Raw genomic sequence first — 23,399 nt, forward strand, 5'->3', positions numbered from 1 at the left:
GTGTGGAGGATGCAGTAGACTACCGTGATCAGAGAAACTTTACTGGACTGTACAGCATCAGCCCACCAAACACCTGGACCTGAACCAGTCTCTTTAAAACACAAAGCGCGCTTGACTTAACGGCATGTTTACCATCTGCTTCCTGTGGCCAGTAATAGCACAACATTAATTATATCTGACATAAAGTTTTGTGATTAATGCTAAAATCTATAACAATGTTAATATAATACAGTCTACACACCTAAAGACAGGTCAGACGGACTTCAAAATGGTTTGATAACAACATCTACAACTAGTTCCAGTTTGTCTTACAACCATTCACACTAGAAGAGCATTGGTGATGAGTAGCCTTTACATTCTGAGTTGTCTATGATCTGGGTTTTTCTAAAGCAAATAAGTCTTGTGGTGTGTACTTGGCATAAAACACAGGGGTGTGTTCTTAAATGTTAAATAAATGTTTTTTTTTTGTTTTTGTTTTTTTTAAGTACATTAGGCATTTCAGTCTTGTAGTGTGTGTTGTTGAGTTCAGGTTCATATATTGACTACAAACTTGTGTTCTCTGTGTGTGTCAGTGTCCAGGACGAGCTTCTCTGTACCACAATTGGGGACGGCCCGCACGACCCAGTATATGGAGTCGCAGGTCGAGTTGGAACAGCTTGGGTCGATCCTCTAGATGCCTGGGGATGGGGGGCGGAGGTAGTTTACGGGTTCGTAGCCCTCACTCTCGTCCTTCTGAGCAGGAGTCCCTGCTGTCTCCTCCGCCCCCTCCTCTGCATCCGCCTCTTCTCTCTAGACACTTCGTCCCACGCAGAGAACGACGGGCTCTCTCTTTGGAGCTTCCGGAGCTGCTGCAGGTGCCCGGACCGGCCCTGCCTCCTCTGCACCCCCGGCAACGCAAAAAGAGCTTCTCTGGGGGTCTGGGAAGCGTTGGAGAGCACCAGGACTGTAATGGAAAGACACCATCAGTCCAACCACAAATCATCAATGAAGTCTACCCTCAGGTCAATACGCGCAAGGACAGGGAGGATCTGGATGATGACTATGTAAGTGCCCAGTAAACCTAGTAATTGTTTTAAGGAATAGTTCACCTATAAATAAAAAGTGTCATCATGATGTCCCAAACCCATTTGAACTTGGTGTAACACAAAAGGAGAAATTAAGTCAAATGTACTGGGTGCTCTTATCCATACAGAGAAAGTGAATGGGGACGGATGCTGCTAAGCTCCAAAAATGCAGAAAACAAAGGCACCATGAAAGCAGATGTCATATTTCAAGTCTTCTAAATCCATACAATAGTTGCGGGTGAGAATAGCAACTTAAATGTTGATCTGTATTTTGCACTAATTTATACTACTGTTTGTACAGTAAATCATATTTTTATTCAGCAAGGATGCATTAAGTTGATCAAAAGTGACAGCTAACACATTTATAAGATTTCTATTTCAAATGCGGTACTTTTCAAACCTACTATTTATCAAAGAATCCTGAAAAATGCATCACTGTTTCCACAAAAATAGTAAGCCGCACAACTTGTGATGCTGTGAGTGTGTGTTAGAAATCAAGAATTGTGGGAGAACATTGTGCTTTGTACGTTTTTGGTAACACTTTATTTTGATGGTCCCTTTTGAACATTCTGTTGACATTCTGTCTGTAAGTAACTTTGCAACTACATGTGAACTAACTCTCATTAGAGTATTAGTAGAACTGTTTGATTAATATATGCTAACTCTTTATTGTGATGGCCACCCAACAGACAGTCCACGGGCCACAAGTAACTGTGCAAGTACATTTCAACCCTAACCCTACAAATCTACTAATACTATACTAACACTCTAATGAGAGTTAGTAGACATGCAGGTGCAACGTTACTTATAGTCAACAGAATGTGTTAAAGGGACCATCAAAATAAAAGGGACCATTAAAGGGACTATCTTCAAACCATTTCATTTACGCATATAGGCATAGAGTAGGTGGTCTTTTGTTGCTGTTTGAACACATTCAACCACATAAGCGTCGGCACTGCAAAGCAATCTGGTCGAATGCATTTTCGACTACCTCTGGAAGTGGTCGAAAGTAAACAAGCTCAAAATGTTTTAGACCTGTTTACACTTGTATTTAGTGCCATCCACTTGTAATCTGATCGACCAAAATGTATCTTAATTCCAGGTGTAAACAGGGCCTTAGAAGGATCATGTGACACTAAAGACTGAATTGTACCAAAGTAATTGCTGAAATAAACTTTTTAGAAATAAACTTTTGAATGGTAGTGTATTGTTTCTGAAGACTTGAATTATGCTACTTTTATGGTGTTTTTTTTTCCCCTTTTTTTTTCATTTATGGAGCTCAAGAAGTTGTTCCATGGAAGAAAGATTTGATGAAAATGAAAGTTGTCTTTTAAACGACAATTTTGTTGGATTATCTGAGAATTCTGGAGAGGAGGTAGTATTGTCCCTGTAAAAAAACAAAAAACAAAAAAACAACCAACCTTCTGCACACATTGTAAATCTGCTTAAGCAGAGCCAATTGTCCATACAATCAAATACACAATGAAAATCACCCAATTATTATCTGTTGAGGAGGAACGCTAACAGATGGCAGTAGTTTTAGTTTTTAATTTACAGCCAGACTCTCTTGTTTTGTAAGCAATTAAGAGTAACATGGCAGCTCCAAGGGGACATGAAACATTGGAAAGCTCAGTTTCATAACTGCTTCAACTAACAAATGCGTCTCCAAGAAAATTCTCCCACCCTGGATCCTGCAGAATTAATCTCAGTCCTCAACTTTGCCAAAAAATCTTCAACTAAATGCTTTTTCTGTCTGCAGAGTTTATGTTTCCGGATTCAGAAGATGATAGAAGTGTACAGACCAGACTGGTGTGAGACCAGGGAGGACTGGTCTGTCTTCCTCTTCTCTCCTCAAAACAAGTCAGTCCTTTCACTGTCTCCTCTCTTTCACTACATAATAGTCATGAACAGACTTCATAAGAGCTGAGGGAAGCTGTTTCACTTACTGACCTTGTTCACAAACAATTTATGTAGGTAGTTTTACATGTTATGTGGTAATGGTGACATGTAAAGAGTTCTCTGTTAATTTTCAGTAAGAAAGAAGCCGATAAATGGACATATATAGTTTTGCGTTATTAGCTGCCATGTGTGATTGACCCATCAGGTGATCGTTGTGTTATTTTTATTATATTTGGCATTTATTTTTTATGTGGTCAAAAAGACTGCAGCAAAACTTGTCACTAATAATAAATAAATACCATTGTATAAATGTCATTTTGTTTTAACTTTGTTGGCTTCAATAGTTTATATAATATTTACAGTAATTACCTGATATGGGTCTTTAGTTGGCTTGTGATGGAACTAGCCTGTTGCAGCTATGTTTGAGAGTGCAGCTGGAAGTTGTCTTTCATTTAGCCTAAATTCATTATAACACAAAACAGATTAGAAGTTGCTCCACGCCCAAGAACAGGTTGAAATTAAGTAGATAAACCTGTGTCACAGGTTGTTTCCCATAGTGCTACTGATTTGATCTCTGAGTAATGCAGAGGGAAAGATGCCCGCACACCTCTTCTTCTTCTGATGGTAACTCGGCCAGCAGTTATTCTGCAATTCCTGCCTGATCAATAGCACTGATGGGCTGCCAGCTCTTTAGAGGGTGGCTTGATTAGGATATTGATCGGTGTCAAAGAGATAGGAGCCGATTATTCCCACCCTCTGCCTGTCAGTCTGTTTTTTTCAAACTGTCTAGTCTTTGAATGTCTATCTAAAGTTTGTGCTGTAATGGAAAAATTGAGATATTTTACTGTTCCAACACGTAGTGAGCTGTCAGAATGCATTTTGACAAGCTCCATGAAAAAATAAATCCAAGATGGCAGATGAAGTGAGAATCATATTATACTACCATTCAAAAGTCTGGGGTCAATACATTTTAGTTTATTTCATTGTTTTGTTTTGTTTTTTAAAGAAATTGCTACTTTTGTTCAGTGAGGATGCATTAGATTGATGAAAAAATATTTATAATGTATAATTAACTCCCTGACATTGACAAAAATTTTGGGCAATCCATTAGGGCTGGACCAGAATATTCGATTATTCGAATATTCGTTTGGTGGGTTGGTATTCGATTTTTCATTTTGGGATTTGAATATTGATTTTTTTTTTTGTTTATTTGTTTGTTTTTTGCACACCTGGCATCCCCCTCGCAAAACGGTTCTCATTCGCGCTTGTACATGTTTACACTATAAAATATGGTGAAATACAATACAATAATTTTTTTTTTTTTTACAATTATCTTATATAGCCTAGCCGTTTTTGATAGGATGGACAGTTTAAGCAACCCAACCTTCTTATACTTAATAAATATATTTGCTTCTTCTTAGCCTACTAATGTGTTCCCTGCAACTGGAGTATTCTCTGTCTGAAGCACACAACTGCACGGACTTGTATTTTGGGTTAAGCTGCGTTGCTTTGACATTGTGGAAAATAGAATAATAGAAACAAAATGTATTAGCCTTTTTATCCATTATTATCAGTCTAAATGAATCTACTGCAAAATATACAAGCTTGTTAAAACTCAAACGTGAGATTTTACTAGGACGGTGTTTTCTTTATTTATTACCATTCGTTCATTTATTTATTTTTCGTTTCGTAACTTTAAATGAGCAACAGAAAAACAGAAATAACCCGCATACATGCAGTGCTCGAGTCGTTCGAGACAGTTCAACCGGGAGCACGCAGCCTTAAAGGGGCAACAGCATATTTCTACTCATTACACATGCCGTTATTAGAGAGAAGAATTATCTTCAGCCCCCTCCTGCCGAAGCTTCGAATATTCAGCGCTGATTACTACAGAGCTTCGAAGCTCAAAAAATGGTATTCGGACCAGCCCTACAATCCATACAAACATAAACAGAATATAAATCAAAACTGTGTAACATTACCGAATGAAGAGTTAACAACTGTGAAGCTTTAGGGGTGATTTTCTCAGCTTTTTGTTCAAAATGTTGCTTTTTTTTTTTTTAATGAAACGTGTCTATTAGCTGTTGAAATCAATTGCAAGTCTATTCAGGCTTGTAGATTCTAAATAGCTCGCTTGTGTTTCCATTACTGTTTGGCTGCTGTCTATGTAGGCAGTAGGCAGCTTACTAGGCTTTGGAACAATGTTGCTTTGTCTCGTTTACTCTTCAGGTTCAGGTTGTTGTGTCAGTCCATCATAGCCCATAAGCTGTTTGACTATGTGGTGCTGGCCTTCATCTTCTCAAACTGCATCACTGTGGCTCTGGAGAGACCCAAGATTCTTCAGGGTAGCCTGGTAAGACTGAGGCCATAGACCTTTGATTCAGTTGTTCAACCTATTGTTTTACTGATTGATGATTTTCGTTTGCCCACAAGCAGATATTTTCACAGCATTTTTCCCTTTTCCTTATATTTCTCTTTTTTTTTTCTCTTTCTCTTTCCCTTTTCTTTCTGTAGGAGAGGCTTTTCCTTACCGTGTCCAATTACATTTTCACAGCCATATTTGTGGGGGAGATGACACTCAAGGTAAATATTTACATTCACTGCATGAGATATTGCATTGATTTCAGGACTGCCATATTTAGGTTTTTTTTCACCCTGTATGCACTGCCATACCTCTGATCTATGGTGACAAATCAAGAGAAAATTATCGATATGATCTTTATTTTCACAGCAGTTGCAGATACTGTGACTCTATCTACTACTATGTCAGTCTGCTAAGAATTAGCTCACTTTTTCCTTTTTTTTCATGCGAGTTTTATGGTTTGAATTCTGCTGGAGTACAATTACTTTCCATTTAGTTATGCTAATAACATACAGTGGGGTCCAAAAGACTACCAGTGAAAATTCATCTGTTTTTCATATTTCTGATTTAATGCAGCTTTTCCATTTCCATTATATTTTTTTTATTATCAGCATAAAAATTGGAGTGAACAGTTGAATTGAAAAAGTGAATAATAATTGTACCATCTTAGTTTTTGATTTGTTCCTCTTTTGTTTTGATGACAGCTGCACAAACAGGTGTTTAATTGAAACCTGATGATCACGTTCTCCAGCATGATTTGAGATGATCCAAAAAGCATCTTGTGTTTCGGTGGAAATGATCTGACCGTCTGTACAAAGACTCACATGATCAGTGTCACAAATTTGCTTATTTCTCCAGTGAGCTAGAAATAGTGCTGAATGTTAAAATTATTGTTAAAACTTTTTTTTGTTTTCAGATTTAAAAAAAAAAAAAAAAAAGCATTGTACCCTGCTTTGTCTATGAAGGAATATTACATAATTCATCATTATATTAAACTTGGAAGGATATTAAACAAAATTACACACACAGAAATTTGTTGGTGACAAAAGACTTTGGTCATTTGAATGAGTAATTAGCTAAATATCTCCCAGAAGATGAAAGAGTGTGTGTGTATCTCTAATCCATCTCTCATTTCATCATTTTCCTTTCGCTCGATCTCTCTTGCTCACTAGTTTTCACTCATGCTTTCTCCTGTGGACCTCTTGAGAGTGGGGTATTACGTTTGCTGGCTCTCTCATGACAAGCAATTAAGCAATGATATTAATTAGAGCCAGTTTCCTATTTCAGATGCAGTCAATCTCACAGTCTGGCCCATCTATTCAGCTGCAAGCACTTGGCACTTGTAGGTCATCAATTATGTAACTTAATCAATTATTAAAAAATCGAACAAACAAGAGATAAACCTGTCAAAAGTGTGCTGTGCTTAAGTGAATATATATATATATATATATATATATATATATATATATATATATATATATGTATGTATGTATGTATGTATGTATGTATATAATCCATATAATAACTATACAAGAATTAAATTTCTTTAGATGTTTAAATAGCATTTCATAAATCATATTGTTGTCAGCGTTTGAAATGTCATGTCAACTAACCATACGCAGTCAATATTTAATGCGTATATCCTTTACTGTGGACATTTTTAAAAGCGTTGGTGCAGTGGGAGACACAAGTCAAACAATGATTCCACCTTTCTCTCGGGGACCAGAAAGTCAACAATTACAGTTGATCCTTGGGGAGGCAGATTCTGCAAGCTACAGCAAAAATATACCTACCAGTATAACCGCCTGAGGGGCAACGGCTGATTTTACTGTCCCCAACCCACCTACACTCGACTAATAGGAGTTCTGCAAGCAGATCTGCTCTCACTCAAAAACACCTCCTTAAATTGCTAGCATGAGTGTCACATTACTGTACTAGCCTGGTATACATCACTGATTTATTATTGGCTTCTTTTGGCAGTATTGTAAAGAAACTGTCAGACTAATACAGCCCAAATTGATCCCAAGAAAGAGCAGATATGTGTAGCAGTACGGTATCTCATTTCTTAAAAGTACATAATTCTCTGTGTCTATCTCTGTTTTCTTGCTCTTTTTGCACTTCTCACTTTTAGACCTCAGCCAATGCTGACGTCAGACTGAGTGTGTGTGCACGTATTTCTTTTTCCTGTCACTCGTCTTGTTAGTGTCACAAGAATCTGCCTGGGAGGCCTAAGGCTCGGGTCACCTTGGAGCTTCAGTGGATTTAGTCACGTTTTAGTTTCGCTGTTTTTCTGCTGTTTTTTTTTTTTTTTTTCCACAAATTAAATAGTTTTGAAGTCATACTGTATCTCACAGCCATCAGCAGTTCCCTTAAGTACATCTGCATCACACCACTGACATAATGGTGGATTTTAGATGTACTTGTGCAGAGCTCAGCTGAGTTGAAAATTCAGCTCTACAGGAAGCACTTTTTTAGGGTTTCAGTTAGAATAGTTGGCTTGGCTTGACTGGAGATCACAAACTCTAACATTGCTGTCTGTTAATGTGTCTGTTTCCCCACTGTTTTTGTTTATTGTAGGTGGTGTCCATGGGTTTGTATATTGGAGAGCAGGCATACTTGCGCAGCAGCTGGAACATTTTGGATGGTTTCCTGGTGTTCGTGTCTTTGATTGACATTGTTGTGTCAATGGCGGGTGGGGCTAAGATCCTGGGGGTCCTGAGGGTTCTCAGGCTTCTTCGCACACTGCGCCCCCTCAGGTACAGCAAGCAGTTGCAAGCATTTTTGTGGTGTTGTCCAACGTATGCTTGGATTATATCTCTGCAGGTGATTTTTTTCCCTTTTTCTTCTAACAGGGTTATCAGTCGAGCTCCTGGACTCAAACTGGTCGTGGAGACTTTGATCACCTCTCTGAAGCCTATAGGAAACATAGTTCTCATCTGCTGTGCCTTTTTTATCATATTTGGCATCCTGGGAGTCCAGGTAAAGAACAAGGGCTCTCTCTGAAACATAATGCCTATTCAGTATGCTACCTGAGGTTTTTCTTGTATACAAACATTACAGTTCAAAAGTTTGGAGATTTAAAGAACTGAATACTTCAGCACGGATGCATTCAATTGATCAAAAGTGACAAAATTTGAACAATGTAAAAGTCTTTCAAATTTCAAATAAATATGGTTTAGAACTTTCTATTCATTAAAGCATTCAAAAAAAAAAAAAGCGTATCACTGTTTCCACAAAAATATTATACGGCTTAACTGTTTTTAACATTGATGATAATAAAAAATGTTTCCGCAGCAAATCAGCATATTACAATGATTTCTGAAGGATCATGTCACACTGAAGATTGGAGTAATGATGCTGAAAATGGCTGTTTTTTTTACTGTATTTTTGATCAAATAAATGCAGCCTTGGTGAGCAAAAGAGCGTTCTTTCAAAAACATTGAAAAACTTAAATCTTTGAATGACAGTGTATATAATTTTTAAAATAAACCATATATAATTCAGATAATACAGGCTTTGAACAGGAGATCTTTTGCATATTGAACAAAAACTTTACCAGTGCAATAACATTTCTTACCTCTTAAAAAGTTTTTTTTTAATATATATATATATATATATATATATATATATATATATTATTATTTCTTTAATTTCTTTATTTTTGATGTCTTATCTTGCCTAGGGCACCAAGTAAGCCTGCCACTGGTGCAATCTAAAAAAAAAAAAAAAAAAAAAAAAAGTTAAATGATGCCCCAGGGGGTCCCAATGCCTTTTGTCTTTTTTTTTTCTTTTCTTTTTTCAGATTTTCTGCTTAATCTCACTATCACACCTTTCTGTTTCCTTTCATTTATTTGTTCATTATTTGTTCTTATTTCTTTTTAGTGCCATATCTTGTTCTTTTCTTCATAGAGAATGTTTTTTTTTTTTCTATTTTTTCATGGTCTTCTTTCATAACACCCTTTTTTCTTTCAAATACCCCACAGTACTCTGACAGTTTTATTAAAGAGATGTTCGAGACGTGGCATTGAGTGACATGAAGTGTGTGCCATTTCTTTTGTTTCAACAGCTGTTCAAAGGCAAGTTCTACCATTGCTTGGGCCTCGATGTCAAAAACATCACGAACAAGTCCGACTGCCTCTTGGCCAATTATAAGTGGGTCCATCACAAGTATAATTTTGACAACTTGGGGCAGGTTAGTTTGTTCTCTGACTGGGCCTTTCAAATTACATGACAGATTCTGAGCAACTCAATGTGTTGCTTTGTCTAATCTAAATTCATTGATGTATATATACATTGTGTTTTTGTGTGTGCATCTTTATCAGAATTACCTGTCATCGTTTTGTTGTTTTCGTTTTGTTTTTTTGCACCGCTTGTCTTTCCATCCATCTCCATACTTCCGTTTATCCTTGTTTGTGCTCATATTAATGTGTGTTTATGTTTTTACAGGCTCTGATGTCCCTGTTTGTGCTGGCATCAAAGGACGGCTGGGTCAATATCATGTATCATGGTCTGGATGCAGTGGCAGTGGACCAGCAGGTAATCTTCCATGTAACATGTTCACTGATGTTCCCATCCTGCCATCCTGATAATACTGACAGGGCGAATGTAAATGGTCATCTTTCAATGTCGTATGGACTGTCATAAACTAAATTTGCATATTATCACAGTGAACCTTAACAGCCAGTCCTCTCATAATAGGGGTTGTGGGCAATATTAACCCAAAACAGGCACATTTATACAAAAGTACAGTAAAGTGGCATCACAAATTTAATCACACAGAGCTTATAAAATACACAAGTCAGTGGTTTTAAGACTTACCAAACTAGCTAGGTTTTCTGATATCGCCATCAGTTCTGCTGTATGAACACTTTCTCCAACAAACAGATGCGATGAGACCTGTTTTCCTATTTGTTCATGTGATGTTTGAAATAAAGCTTTTTTCGCAGTAGCCAGGTGCACCCTCAGAGAAAAAAAAAAAAATCTATAGCTAGGATACTACAAGCTTTAATAACTTTGTATAAAATGTACTCTAATTTCAGAATTAGTTATTTTCGTACTTAAGTGTTAAAAGATCTTAAAAGTTACTTTCTTTCAAATAAAATAAATAGCTATAAGGAATAATCACTCAACAATGAATATTTAATCTTGAATACACACAATCAGCTTCATTAATACTAACAGGCTTTTGGCTCTGAAGCTGAAAAGCAATGACTTTCAAGAGTCCTCGATTCAAAAAGCAGTGAGCTTGCATAGGTCAGGGACCAGCACATAATGATTATGTGTAGGCCTACAGCCAAACCCTCTCCCACTAGAAGAGCCCAACATCTCTAGGTAGTCAAAAAACACACACACACACACACATGGATTAAATGGCATGTGTAATTTACCCGCTGCATCATCTCTGTCACACCAGAGTCCACTGCAGGATGTAATCTATGTGTGGAAGCAGATGGAAACGTGTAGAGTACTGTGTGCTTTCTCATCCCATGATTTAGAATGAGCCAATTTAGACTTTGGCATCTTTGTTTTGCTCTAACGCTGCTGCTAAGCAACCGAGTAAAAGCTGCACCTAAGTTAATTTTACCATAATTTGACCAATTTCCCTCAAGCTCATAAGTGTCTGCATGTTGATTTTTACTCAAGGCTGTGTTGAATAAGCATTGTTATTATCATTCCTCATTGTTCTGATCAAAACTTTGATGAAGAACCAGTCCTGACCGGTTTGTGCTACAGAAATTGATATCTCAAATAATGTGACTTATTGAGTAGAGGTGGACTTATATTTGTATTCAAAATGGCTTTACAATTGTAACCTGGCAGATGACAGGTGAACATCCTTAGCAGCAACCACAAAGCCCTAGCAAATGCCTAGCAACACCCTAGCGACCACCATGAACACCATATTAAAAGCATAACACTCTAGTGACCACCCAGAATAGCATATCAAATGACTAGCAACACCCCAGTGAGTCGTGACTTTCATCCACCTTTCTTTCTGTCTCTTCATTTATCAGCCCATAACCAATAACAACCCATGGATGCTGCTGTACTTCATCTCGTTCCTCCTGATTGTCAGTTTCTTCGTGCTGAACATGTTTGTTGGAGTAGTGGTGGAGAACTTCCACAAGTGCCGACTGTACCAGGAGGTTGAAGAGGCCAAGAGGAGAGAGGAAAAGAGACTGAAACGCATGGAGAAAAAGAGACGGAGTAAGGAGGAGAAAATGAGATGAGAGGCAAAATGTTTTGAATGGGTCAATAATGGAATAATAACAGTGGAATAATAATAACCTCCTGTTCAGTTTAATATTGTCTTCAGTTTGGGGAAAACTATATATTTATTATACTATACTATTTATATATAATTTTGTTAAAAATAATGCAATTACTGATATTAGACATGCTGAAGTATGTAGGGCCACAGCCCTACTGGCCATACTGGATGAAATCTAGGGATGCACGATATTATTGTCTCGTCTCCAGAATCGGCCAACAAAGGCTTAAAGCGTAAACATCAGCATTGGCCCGATATGAAAAATTATGCCGATATGATTTGCCAACAATAAGACATGTTTATTATGCATCTGCAACTCTTTTTTTGAAGCAAACTTTTGCCTGAATTGTGATTAGATGCACTGTTTTGGATCATGCGCTGAATATGAAAATACAGATTGACACAACAACCTCCCCTGGGTCCTAATGCCTGCCCAGTAAGGAGTTTAATTTATTTAGGGGACACTGTAGGCCTACTTGTTAGACTAATGAAATAAAAGGTAAAATACACAAATAACATTAAGATATTTGTGTTTCTGAATAAGGTCAAAACGAATCCAAATGAAAAATGATTTGTTTATAATCAACGCACAGGAGAGACTTGGTGTTTTTTTGTTTGTTTTTTTTTTCAAAGAAAAAAGAAAATATACCGGTATCGGCTATCAGCCAAAATTAGTGGACAAATTTCGGCATATCGGATATCGGCAAAGATCCAATATCTTGCATCCTTAATGAAATCCATAAAGGAAAGGAGGGAGGGAGGGAAAGGAAGAAACATAGTGACTTTAAATAAAAAGAGATGATTTGATTTGCACACTAATGCTGAACAACCAGTTTAATTCTCCAGACATCTCATAATAGCGTTAGCCAGATGGAGAGACAGCACAGGTGTGTTCTTTGATGCATCTTTCCTCTGCAGAAAGCAAATCTAGTTTATGGACCAGAGAGTAGCCTTTTCATCACACATACAAACTTTTTTATCATTTTGATAATAAAATATTCTCCTGTCCCAATTTAATGTGTAGAGATAACTAAACTTAATCCATTAGTCGGTTGATTTTCAGAAGCACTGTGGCTCTGTAGCGCTATCAAATAATTTCTTCTTTTATTTGAGCGTCACAACAACATTCAGCTTAACTAATGGCATAAGTTTGGGGGTGGGATTATAATTATGCTTGACTGGCCAATGTTTGAATTCCATTTGTTGAATATACACACTTCAACTTTAAATATTTGTTGTCAAAAGGTGTGCTTACTCATTTTAAACTGATCTACTCATTTCTCTCAGAGGCCCAGAAGTTGCCCTACTATGCCAGTTACAGCCATGTGCGATTGATGATCCACACTCTGTGCACTAGTCACTACCTGGACATCTTCATCACCTTCATCATCTGTGTGAACGTTGTGACTATGTCACTGGAGCACTACAGCCAGCCTCATGTAAGATAAAACGCAGGCCTCATCCTCTAAATAATCTTTATTATTTAGATTTTTTTTTCCTACCATATTGTATTTTTATCATTATAGCTATCATTGCTGATTTGGCTTTACAGTATATCCACTTGCCTTGTTATTGTTTTCAGTGAGACAATTTTGTTCACAATTCAGAAATTTCCCACAGTCCCCTAGGGGATTTGAGACTGACACACTGGGGATCCATAAATTTGAGAGAATTTCTGCTCTGAAACGCATACCATTGTAAAAACACATGTGACCTACCTCAATTTATTGGGCTTTACATGAACATTCATAGAATACATGATATTGTTATATAGCTAATGTAAAAATGACTGGTTCGACTGACTTAATGAACCTGAGGCGAAAGTCTTTTAATCATTCACACCTCTCTTGTTCTCTTCCTCTGTCTCTCTGGCTTCCTCTCCATCTGTATGTTTCCTTCCCCCCAGTCTCTGGAGATCACACTCAAGTACTGTAATTATTTCTTCACCAGCACCTTTGTGCTGGAGGCTGTCCTGAAGCTCATCGCATTTGGCTTCCGTCGTTTCTTCAAAGACAGGTATTCAGTTCATTCCCCTCCTCACCTTTCATCTCCTCACGTTTTCTCTGCTACGATCGCTAATTGATTTAATGAATTCACTAGATGTTGATTCCACCTGACCGAATCCTCTTAGTTTCTTCTCTGGAGTCACTGGAGGGTGTTTTATTGGCAAAATGTTGCTTCTGCTGTTGCTTTTATGACGCAGATAGAAATGAAATTAGCCCTGCATGGTGTTAATAGAACAAAGTGCACCTGACTACAGAGAGAGCGAGAGTGAACATAGTTATTTGTCTCAAGGGTTTAATGAAATCTCTCTTCTGTGTTTGTTTACCTAATAGAACTTCTATTCATCATTAGGCGGACTACAAGAGTGGTTCCTCTGGCTTGTCTTAAACTATTACTGACATGTATCGAGGTGCATCGAGAAAGCACAGGGTGTAAACATCCTGGCATTTTGTAGCTTTATTAGAATATATGGTATTGACCCATTTAAAAGAGTAAAAAACACAGGCTCACGCCGCAACACACTTTGTCTTTTTTATTCACGCACATTTGGGTCTGACACCAGAAAGCTTTCAACAAGCCATTATTTATTGTCGTAGCTCTCCGTGCCTCTTAACTAGGTCACAATTACGAGCTGGATGGCAGAGGTGTGTGCACAGACAGGTGTGCCGCGGCTGGTTCCAGCACCGCAGATGTGGGCGACTGTGATTTGTGCTGTAAAAACGAGCCGGCCCTCGTCCTGCATTAGCGAATGAGGTCACCTATGCTGGAGTGGGTCCTTAATTCTCCCTAATTGGGTGTTATTAAGTGGTCCCCAGCAACAATCCAGGACCTGTTTAACCAGACCGATCTTCAAATGTTAATTTCTTTTAAGCCAACTCTCTGGAGGAATAAATGACCAGAGTGAAATGAAACTAGAGAGAAAGGTTGGATTCAGAGTGCATGAAAGTTGAATTTTTGCATAACTAAGCAAATCTGTCCCCTGTGTATGTGTGCAGGTGGAACCAGCTGGATCTGGGAATAGTGCTGCTGTCAGTAATGGGCATCACGCTGGAGGAGATAGAGATAAGTGCAGCTCTGCCCATCAACCCCACCATCATACGAATTATGAGGGTGCTACGTATCGCACGTGGTTAGTCATGCAAACACAGACACTGACCACTGGTTAATACCACTCATCATAGCTGCTGATAGGCATTAAACTTTTAAAACCCCTTAAAGGGTTAGTTCACCTAAAAATGAAAATTCTGTCATTAATTACTCACCCTCATATCGTTCTACACCCGCAAGACCTTCGTTCTTTGGCAGTTTGATACACGCTCCGAACCACTGATTTGAAACAAAAGATTCATAAAGCTTCAAAGATTTATGAAGAAGTGTTTTGAAATCGCCCATTACTAGATATTGTAGAATAGAGTCATTATTAATTCTCGTCGCTTTATAACATTAAGGTTGAACCACTGTAGTCACATGAACTGTTTTAAATATGTCTTTAGTTGCTTTCTGGGCATCTGAAAGTGTTAATTATCTTGATGGCAATGGAGGCCTCACTGAGCCATCAGATTTTATCAAAAATATCTTAATTTGTGTTCTGAAGATGAACGAAGATCTTACGGGTGTGGAACGACATGAGGGTGAGTAATAAATGTGAGTAACTCATGCTTGCTGAGTACAGAGGCTTTTTTCCCTACTCTGGATTCCCTTACCAGCAAGGATGGGTCATGATGGTTGACCAATCCAACAACTGACTGTTTGAAATATATGATATATATGTGTATATATATATATATATATATATATATATATATATATATACATACATACACACACCCCTAATATATATATATATATATATATATATATATATATATATATATATATATATATAAATGTGACTAAATGTGACTAAAATGTGACAAGATTTCTTGTCGAGGCGAAAAGTAGTCTTGTGATGTTGCCATGACAGAGTTTTAGGATGATTAGGAAAGAATATGCCACCACTGCGTTTACATTACGCCTCCACTGTCGTTTTGCTTTGTATTTAAATAAAAAACATTTAATTCAGTTGGATAACGGTCGCCGCCACTCCATATTTACAGAGTTACGCGCGATTGCGGAAGTGAAAGTAAACGCGAGCGCGCATTCAAACGCGATTTCAATACCCCGCATTTTGAAAGCGGCTCCCTGATGAATACAGATATCTCTCAATATGAAAGCTATTTTAGACTGGGCAGTGTAGTTGTAACCATCTCTTAGCTCTGTATCAAAGAAAAATTGGTCTTATTTGCACTTTGAATATTGAGAGAGTGCGATTATGGTTGCATTTATTGTAAAGTGTTACCATAAAAATGAATAACAGTTTTCTCTTAATCTTATTAAGCACAAACAATAAGGTTTCATTTGTTAACTTTAGTTAATGCACTGTGAACTATCATGAACTAACAACGAATGACTATTTTTATTAACTATCATAAACAAAGATTAATAAATACTGTAGCAAATATATTGCTCATTGTTAGTTGATGTTGGTTAATACATTAATGTTAATAAATGAGACCTTATTGTAAAGTGTTACCATTTTTATTTATACTGTTTTTATTTCTATGATCAGTTTGGGGAAAGGAGTTCAGTTAGGAGGTCAAAAGTTGTAGAAGCTCATAAATCATGTACAGCAAGGTCTGAAGAGACTGAAATCATACAGAAGAGAAGTCAGTCAATTGAGTTTGTGGCAAAACATTTTAAAGTGCTTGAGTATTGTTGTCTTTTACTTTATATGATAATTCATACTCAGAAAGTAGAACTGAAATGAGATTGATTAAGATGATTAGTTAAAACATTTCAAATACACCTGCAGAATATTTTTTCTAGTCATGTATTTCGCCATTGAGGATTTCTTAAAAATAGTGTGTAAAAATCTTTTAAGTCTCGTCTCGTGAACTCAATCTCGAGTCTCGTCTCGTCTCGTCTCGTCTCGTCTCGTCTCGTCTCGTGAGATGCCTGTATATATATATATATATATATATATATATATATATATATATATATATATACACACACACATATACACACCGGATTTTAATAGGCAAATACTTAATACTACTTAAGAATCTATGAATGAATTATTATTACAGTGATTATTATGTTTCTAGCATGTTATATGTTTGGCAACAATTCTTTTAACCCTTAAAGATGGAGTGTGTAGCTTTTCATTTCTTAAACAACCATGTACGAAGATACATCATGGCCATATTCCAGGATGACAATGTCAAGATTCACCAGGGTTAAAATTGTGAAAGAATGGTTCAGAGAGCATGAAGAATCATTTTCACACATGAAATGGCACCTCTGAGTCCAGACCTTAATTTCATTGAAAGTTTTTGGGATGTGCTGGATTAGACTTTACAGAGTGCTCACCTCTTGCATTGTCAATACAAGGGGTGCTTCTCAATATCCCTCCTCATTTCCTCACTCCTCCGTCCTCCATCCTATGACCTGGAAAACGATCGAGCTCAGCCATCTTGAAGGACATCTCAATTTTCTAATTGCACCGCGAGGAGGCGAGGAACGAGGAGTAAGGAGGCTTCCTGAGGAGTCATGAGCGAGGATACACAGGTGTATATATATATATATGTGTGTGTATATATATATATATATATATATATATATATATATATATATAACACACACACACACACATATATATATATATATATATATATATATATATATATATATACATACACTATATATATATATATATGAATATCAGTGGAGCAAGTGTAAACTCAGAGCCTCTTGCTCTTAAAGCAAAAAATATTTCTCTAACCCACATCAGCTTGTCTTCAGATAAGACTGAAATCATAGAATCGCCCCTGACACACATCCATTCCAGCGTAACCTCCATAAGTGCTTATTGTCACACCGCACAGCCTTTATTCTCCTGACTTTTATCTGTCTTTCTGTTATTTTTAGCTCTTTATCACTTTTATTGGCAAGTAGCAGCAAGTAGCGAGGGAACAGGAAATGATTGGGAGTGAGAAGACGAATGGGGCTGAGAAATGTTGCGTGCCAGATTTGAACTTGATCCCCTACATGAGCACCACAGCCCAATGTGTGTTAGCATGTCCGTTAATCTCTGCTGTTCAATCTTCAGTCAGCCTGCCTGAAACACAAACGAACTCACTTCATGTACAGAACATTCTTACGAAATTTAGTTTAATGCTTATCTACAGTGCCAAATTCCCCAAATCTGTCGTTTTCTCCTCTCCATTTCCCTCTAATACCTGATCAGTGGCCCATGTGTTGATAAGCCCTTAATAGCCGATGAGTCTTATGTTTGCCTCATTACCCCAGTACGAGCCTTAGAAATATTGACTCCATCATACCAAAATGATATTTTGCACAGGTCAGTGATGCTGTATTATTGAGGATTGATCTGTTTGTCTAGAGTTTAATCTGGTATTTAATCCTGCTGTTGTCCACAGCCATCACTGAGTCAGTGTGCCATCACTCTACATATGTACAGGGAGAGGGTGGCAGTGTGAGGGTTTAATTTTAGCCCTGACCTTTTCCTTCTCTCCTCATTAGCCGTTTAGGCTAGAATTAAACCAAGGTGGGAGGGGGTGATCCTTGTCGGTTAGCGGCCTTTTTGTTTTTCTTCTTCTGAAATGATCAACGCCTTGTAGACATGCACCCACACTGAGCTGTCTTGTTGAACTCTCTGTAACTCTCTTTCTCTATCTCTCTCTCTGACAGTGTTAAAGCTGTTAAAGATGGCAACAGGAATGAGAGCACTGCTGGATACTGTAGTCCAAGCCCTGCCACAGGTGATAATACCACTGCAGACACCCTGATGAAGCATCACATTGTTACCCCACCCCCTTTTAGTCACATTTTGGCTTGAGAAGAGGAAGTCATCCAAGAACAGGCTGCTCATTGGCCCATGAAAATTGGTGACTCATAGGAACCATAAACTCACTCAGGGTGGATAATAACCCCAAGAGCAAGAATAAAGTACCTGCTTTTGCACGCACACACACACACTTATCTTATTCATAGCTTTTTCAACAAGGATGCATTAATAACAAAGTTCATTTTTATGTCACAACTTTAAAGCACTACATAAAATTGCATAAAAAAGAGATATGAAAAAGAAATGACTCAAATAACACTTGAGACTCTAGATAGAAAGATCCATCTCCCACAGAGCAGATGAGTTTGAGGAATATTTAAAAGACACAAGTTTGAAGAAAGAAGTAAAATGAAAAGAAAGCAGTTCACACAGACTCCATAAAGCAATCAGAACTCTTTCATAACCGAACACAGAGTGCTGTTGTCGTCTAAGTGGTCACAGAGTAGTAACTGCTTCAAGAGAAAACTGCTGGCTAGACATCGCCAGGGTGGAGTAAAGCTTCTCTCCTCTGTGGATATCGATCCCTTGTTCATTACTGCTGGGCCCAATGTCTTATCCCCATGGCATCTGTGAGGTAATTAACGCTGCAGCTGATTAAAGAGCCACTCAGGCACACAGTTCTACCACACAGTTCTTATTTGGTACATCCTTCCAGAAACTCCTGTGCATTTCCTTTACAACTCTCTTAGAGATACTGCTCATTCCCCATTGGCTTCAAATTGACTTTACAGTAGTTTAGACTATATCATTTAACCTTATTATGGTCCTCATATAGATTTTGTTTTGCAGTAGACATACCTTAAGCCAGTTCAAAAATCAGTCAGTAAGATGCCTCTTTTGCTCACCAATATTGCTCACCAATTATTTGATTAAAAATACAGTAAAACAATAATATTATGAAATATTAATATAATTTAAAATAATTTAAGTTTTATCATTTATTTAAAAACTGTTTTCTGTTTTAATATATTTTAAAGTGTGATTTATTCCTGTGATGGCAAAGCTGTATTTTCAGCATCATTACTCCAGTCTTCAGTCACATGATCTTTCTGAAATCATTCTAATATGCTGATAGTTTTTTTGGTGAAACTGATCCTTTTTCAGTATTTTTTGATTAAAGGTAGGGTAGGTCATTTTCGGAAAGGCTAGCAATAGCGAGCTAGCTTTGAAAGCATAAGATCCCACCCTCCCTTAAGAACGTCTCCAAAGAAGAAGAAGAAAAAACTGACTGCTGCAGATTAGTTTCGGCGTTGATAGTGTTGCCAATGGAACGCATAAATTCAAAACCACTCCGAGTATAACGTCATGGGTTTCCATCTCTTCCAAATTACGGTTAGTTATGGCGTGAATGCAGCAAAGCTCATTGTTTTGGTTCAGGAAGAACTGCAAAATGTGGTTGCCGTTTTGGTTGCGGTGCTCGTGACTGGCGTCTCTCTGCATACAGTAGCATGAAACGCGCTGATGACGTATGATGCCTAAACTGGGTGCGCGAGGGTATGTAAAAACATAGGTTGACAGGCAGGTAGGACATCCTATTGTATCCCTCAGAACGAGTGGTATGATTGGATGAACATTTTATGGTCCTATGCCTTCCACAGACGATATAAATACATTTAGACCGCTTAACTTAGTAATTGCGAAGAGTGAATTGTGAAGAGACTTTCAACCAGCATAACAAAAAATGATTTTGAAGCAAATCACCTACCCTGCCTTTAAAAGAAAGTTCAAAACAACATTTATTTGAAATAGAAAACTTTTGTAACATTATAAATGTCTTTACTGTCCCTTATTATCAATGGAATGCATCCTTGCTGAATAAAGACTGACAATAATTGAATGATACCATGTTTTTTTTTTTTGGACATAGTACCATTGTATTCTATGAAGCACCCTGGTGAGTACCTAAGGTGCATAAATATATTAATCATGTATTACCACGATATATATCAAACGGTGTGGATTTACCATCTGTGTGAAACAAGTGCTTGTTTCTAAGCTGCCTAACCAATATTTTGTGCTTCATAGGCTAGTGAAAAACCTAGTGAGATGCCTACTGTACATAGACTACATGTTTAGCTATCATAGGCTCATTTTAGATTGAAACACAGCCAGAGATGGTCATTTTAGAAATAAACAGAAGTATGACGCCGTTTTACAGCTATTGTGCACACATTCTGATTCTGTTAGGTCATAAAGTTTCCCTTTACATCTTGAAGCCAAAATGACTTTGTAATTTTGTAGTATTGGTTTGTAGGTTTGATAGGCCATTACTTAGCATTAAATGGTAATAAAGCTCAGTTGTTGTTTTATCATACCCGCTGACACGCCACATAAAATGACACGGCCAACCACATCCTGTAACTATACAAATTACAATAATGTGATCTAAGCACATTTTATTCACCATTTTACATGTTTATAGCTCTCTCACACTGTTTTCATAATTACCAGCACTTTAGGCTAGCTGTTAGCTCATGTGCCATATTCTTTATCACCTTCAGTTTTGTCTCATCTCTTTGTTTTTGTTTTGAGCTGCCTGTGCAGCAGTGGACACACTCTGAACTCCTATGCTAATATTCTTGACAGGCTAGTGTGTTAGCGTTAGAGTGGTGAGCCTTACAAGCATGCATGCTCCATGTTCTTTGGCCGCATTAGGACACAGGTCATTTCCTCCAGTATGAGGGTTAATTCTGTCCTCAGAGCTGTACCTCCGACATGACCACTGGTACCATCCATCATTTATGAGCTTTTTGTTCATTCAAAAATTTGTTCTGCTTAATTTTGTTGCAGGGAAACAGGTACAGCAGTCGCTTAGACTGACTAGAGAGACTCAAATTGCAGGGGCAGAGATATTAAAATATACATTGCATTGTACATTTGTTTTTTGTTTTGTTTTGGTTTTTTTGCTTTGAAACATTGCGAAAATAATTTTCTTAATAATTTTTTCCCTTTTTTTTTTACTTAAGAAGCAGAATGGAAATGTATGTCTTGAATTAAATGTATTATTCTTACCCCATTAGCAAATATTTTGTTTTAGCTTTAAGCATAAATATAGCAAAATTTAGTAAGGTTTAAACATAAAACATGGGGAAAATGCCTTTTTTTAAGGCACTGTAGGATTACTGTGGTTTTTAGAAGATGTTTTACTTGGAATTGTAAATGCTCTTCTTTAAACTATAAAAAAAAGAATTAAAAAGAATTTTGTCTTGAATACAGGATAGCTCTGATTAGCTATACGATTACAGAGATTTAGTGCAAAACAATAAACTTTTGTGCACTAATTTTTGTTCTACTTTAGCTTAATTGAGATTGTTGTACTGCTCTTGGCCTTTGTATGATAATTGTTAATTGCTTTGGATAAAATTATCTGCTGAATGATTCAATGTAAATGTAATATGGTGTGCTTGCCTGTATATTGTGTCAAGGATGAATGCATGTGTGCTGGTTTCAGTCTTGATTGGTGTGTTTCAGGTGGGGAACCTTGGACTCCTCTTCATGCTGCTCTTCTTTATTTATGCGGCACTCGGGGTGGAATTGTTTGGAGAGCTGGGTAAGCACATACTACTCCTCTTTAACCCCTTTTGATGCATATTTTCTTTCCTCTCCCTTTCAATCTTTCTCCCTCACTGGCTTTATGTCGGTTCTTCTGAATTTGGCATGACTGCAGACCTGCCAACATGTACGCATTTTGCGTAGCGGGTACGCATTTTGACCTCAAAGTACGCTGGTACGATTTGTCACTCTAAACTACGCAAAAACCTGGCTCTGTGCACATACTCAAATCAAGCAAAGGAAAAAAGTTTGACCAATCTGAGTGCTGGGTTAATTTCCCCAAATAGCAAGCGGGGATGATTGACAAATGCGTACGGACTATCAATAAAAAGAGACTGCAAATCGACAGCTACACAAAATCCCGCTCGATCCTCCTTCACGCCCACCGTCTCAGTGACTGAATTCTCAAGCGAGGACAGTACAGTAGGGCTGTCAAACGATTAATCGCGATTAATCGCATACAAACTAAAAGTTTAAGTTTGCCTAATATATGTGGGTGTACTGTGTAATTATTATGTACATATAAATACAAACACATTCATGTATATATTTGAGAAATATTTACAGGTATATGTATTTATTTCTATTTTTATATCATTTATATTATATATAAATACAAATATTTTGTACATAAATAACATATTTCTCTTAAATATATACATTAACTTGTGTGTATTTATATATGCATATTAATTACACACAGTACTCACACATATATTATGCAAACTCAAACTTTTATTTTGTATGCGATTAATCGTGATTAATCGTTTGACAGCCCTACAGTACAGTAGTCACAGTACTTCTAACTCCTTAAGGTAAATGGGTATAAAATGTTCAAGTAATGTTGAACATCGCTATATGGCTTAGTGATTATGAAAATGTTGTGACGTGTGACTGACTGACAAGCGCGAGCCTGGAGAAACGCATTTATTTATTTTTTCTCAATGTTCAGAAACGTAGCCTACATATGTTGCGTAACTGTGTTAATAATAACTAAAGCACCTAATTATGTTACATAGCCTACTTATTTTGTATGAAAACTAGCACATTAGTTACTTACGCATTTAAAATGACCGTTGTCTCAGTGCTGCGTGAGCTCTCTCTCATAAGCGCAAACGCGCGCACACAAAGAGAGGGAAGATCATTGTAAAATGAAAATTGCCGTACTTGGTTTAAACTTTGTTCTTGCTTGTGTTATTTTCTGTCAGAAAGCATTTTGAATTATCCATCCATGTTTTTAAGATTCGTTAAATAGCGGACGCTTTAGTTAACACAACCCATCATTATACGTCGGACTAACTTCTACTTGATATTCTTGAATTTTCGATTCGTTTTTGC

The 23,399-nt window shown here is 37.3% G+C and overlaps 1 protein-coding gene across 5 annotated transcripts in view; it reads left to right on the forward strand.

The window, feature by feature from the left end:
- The window catches only part of cacna1ia (calcium voltage-gated channel subunit alpha1 Ia), a 167,993-nt gene that overhangs the window by 119,228 nt on the left and 25,366 nt on the right, over positions 1-23,399 (forward strand). For all 5 annotated transcript variants that reach the window (XM_048203435.1, XM_048203450.1, XM_048203445.1 and 2 more), the window contains 14 exons: positions 573-1,043; positions 2,824-2,924; positions 5,193-5,316; positions 5,478-5,546; positions 7,903-8,081; positions 8,178-8,304; positions 9,392-9,517; positions 9,772-9,861; positions 11,340-11,532; positions 12,884-13,035; positions 13,503-13,612; positions 14,596-14,729; positions 18,353-18,423; positions 21,981-22,059. In XM_048203435.1, the coding sequence (XP_048059392.1) occupies positions 573-1,043; positions 2,824-2,924; positions 5,193-5,316; positions 5,478-5,546; positions 7,903-8,081; positions 8,178-8,304; positions 9,392-9,517; positions 9,772-9,861; positions 11,340-11,532; positions 12,884-13,035; positions 13,503-13,612; positions 14,596-14,729; positions 18,353-18,423; positions 21,981-22,059 (2,026 nt within the window). The remainder of the gene's footprint in view (positions 1-572; positions 1,044-2,823; positions 2,925-5,192; positions 5,317-5,477; positions 5,547-7,902; positions 8,082-8,177; positions 8,305-9,391; positions 9,518-9,771; positions 9,862-11,339; positions 11,533-12,883; positions 13,036-13,502; positions 13,613-14,595; positions 14,730-18,352; positions 18,424-21,980; positions 22,060-23,399) is intronic.

Source organism: Megalobrama amblycephala, linkage group LG1, assembly GCF_018812025.1.
Source record: "Megalobrama amblycephala isolate DHTTF-2021 linkage group LG1, ASM1881202v1, whole genome shotgun sequence".
Classification (NCBI taxonomy): domain Eukaryota; kingdom Metazoa; phylum Chordata; class Actinopteri; order Cypriniformes; family Xenocyprididae; genus Megalobrama; species Megalobrama amblycephala.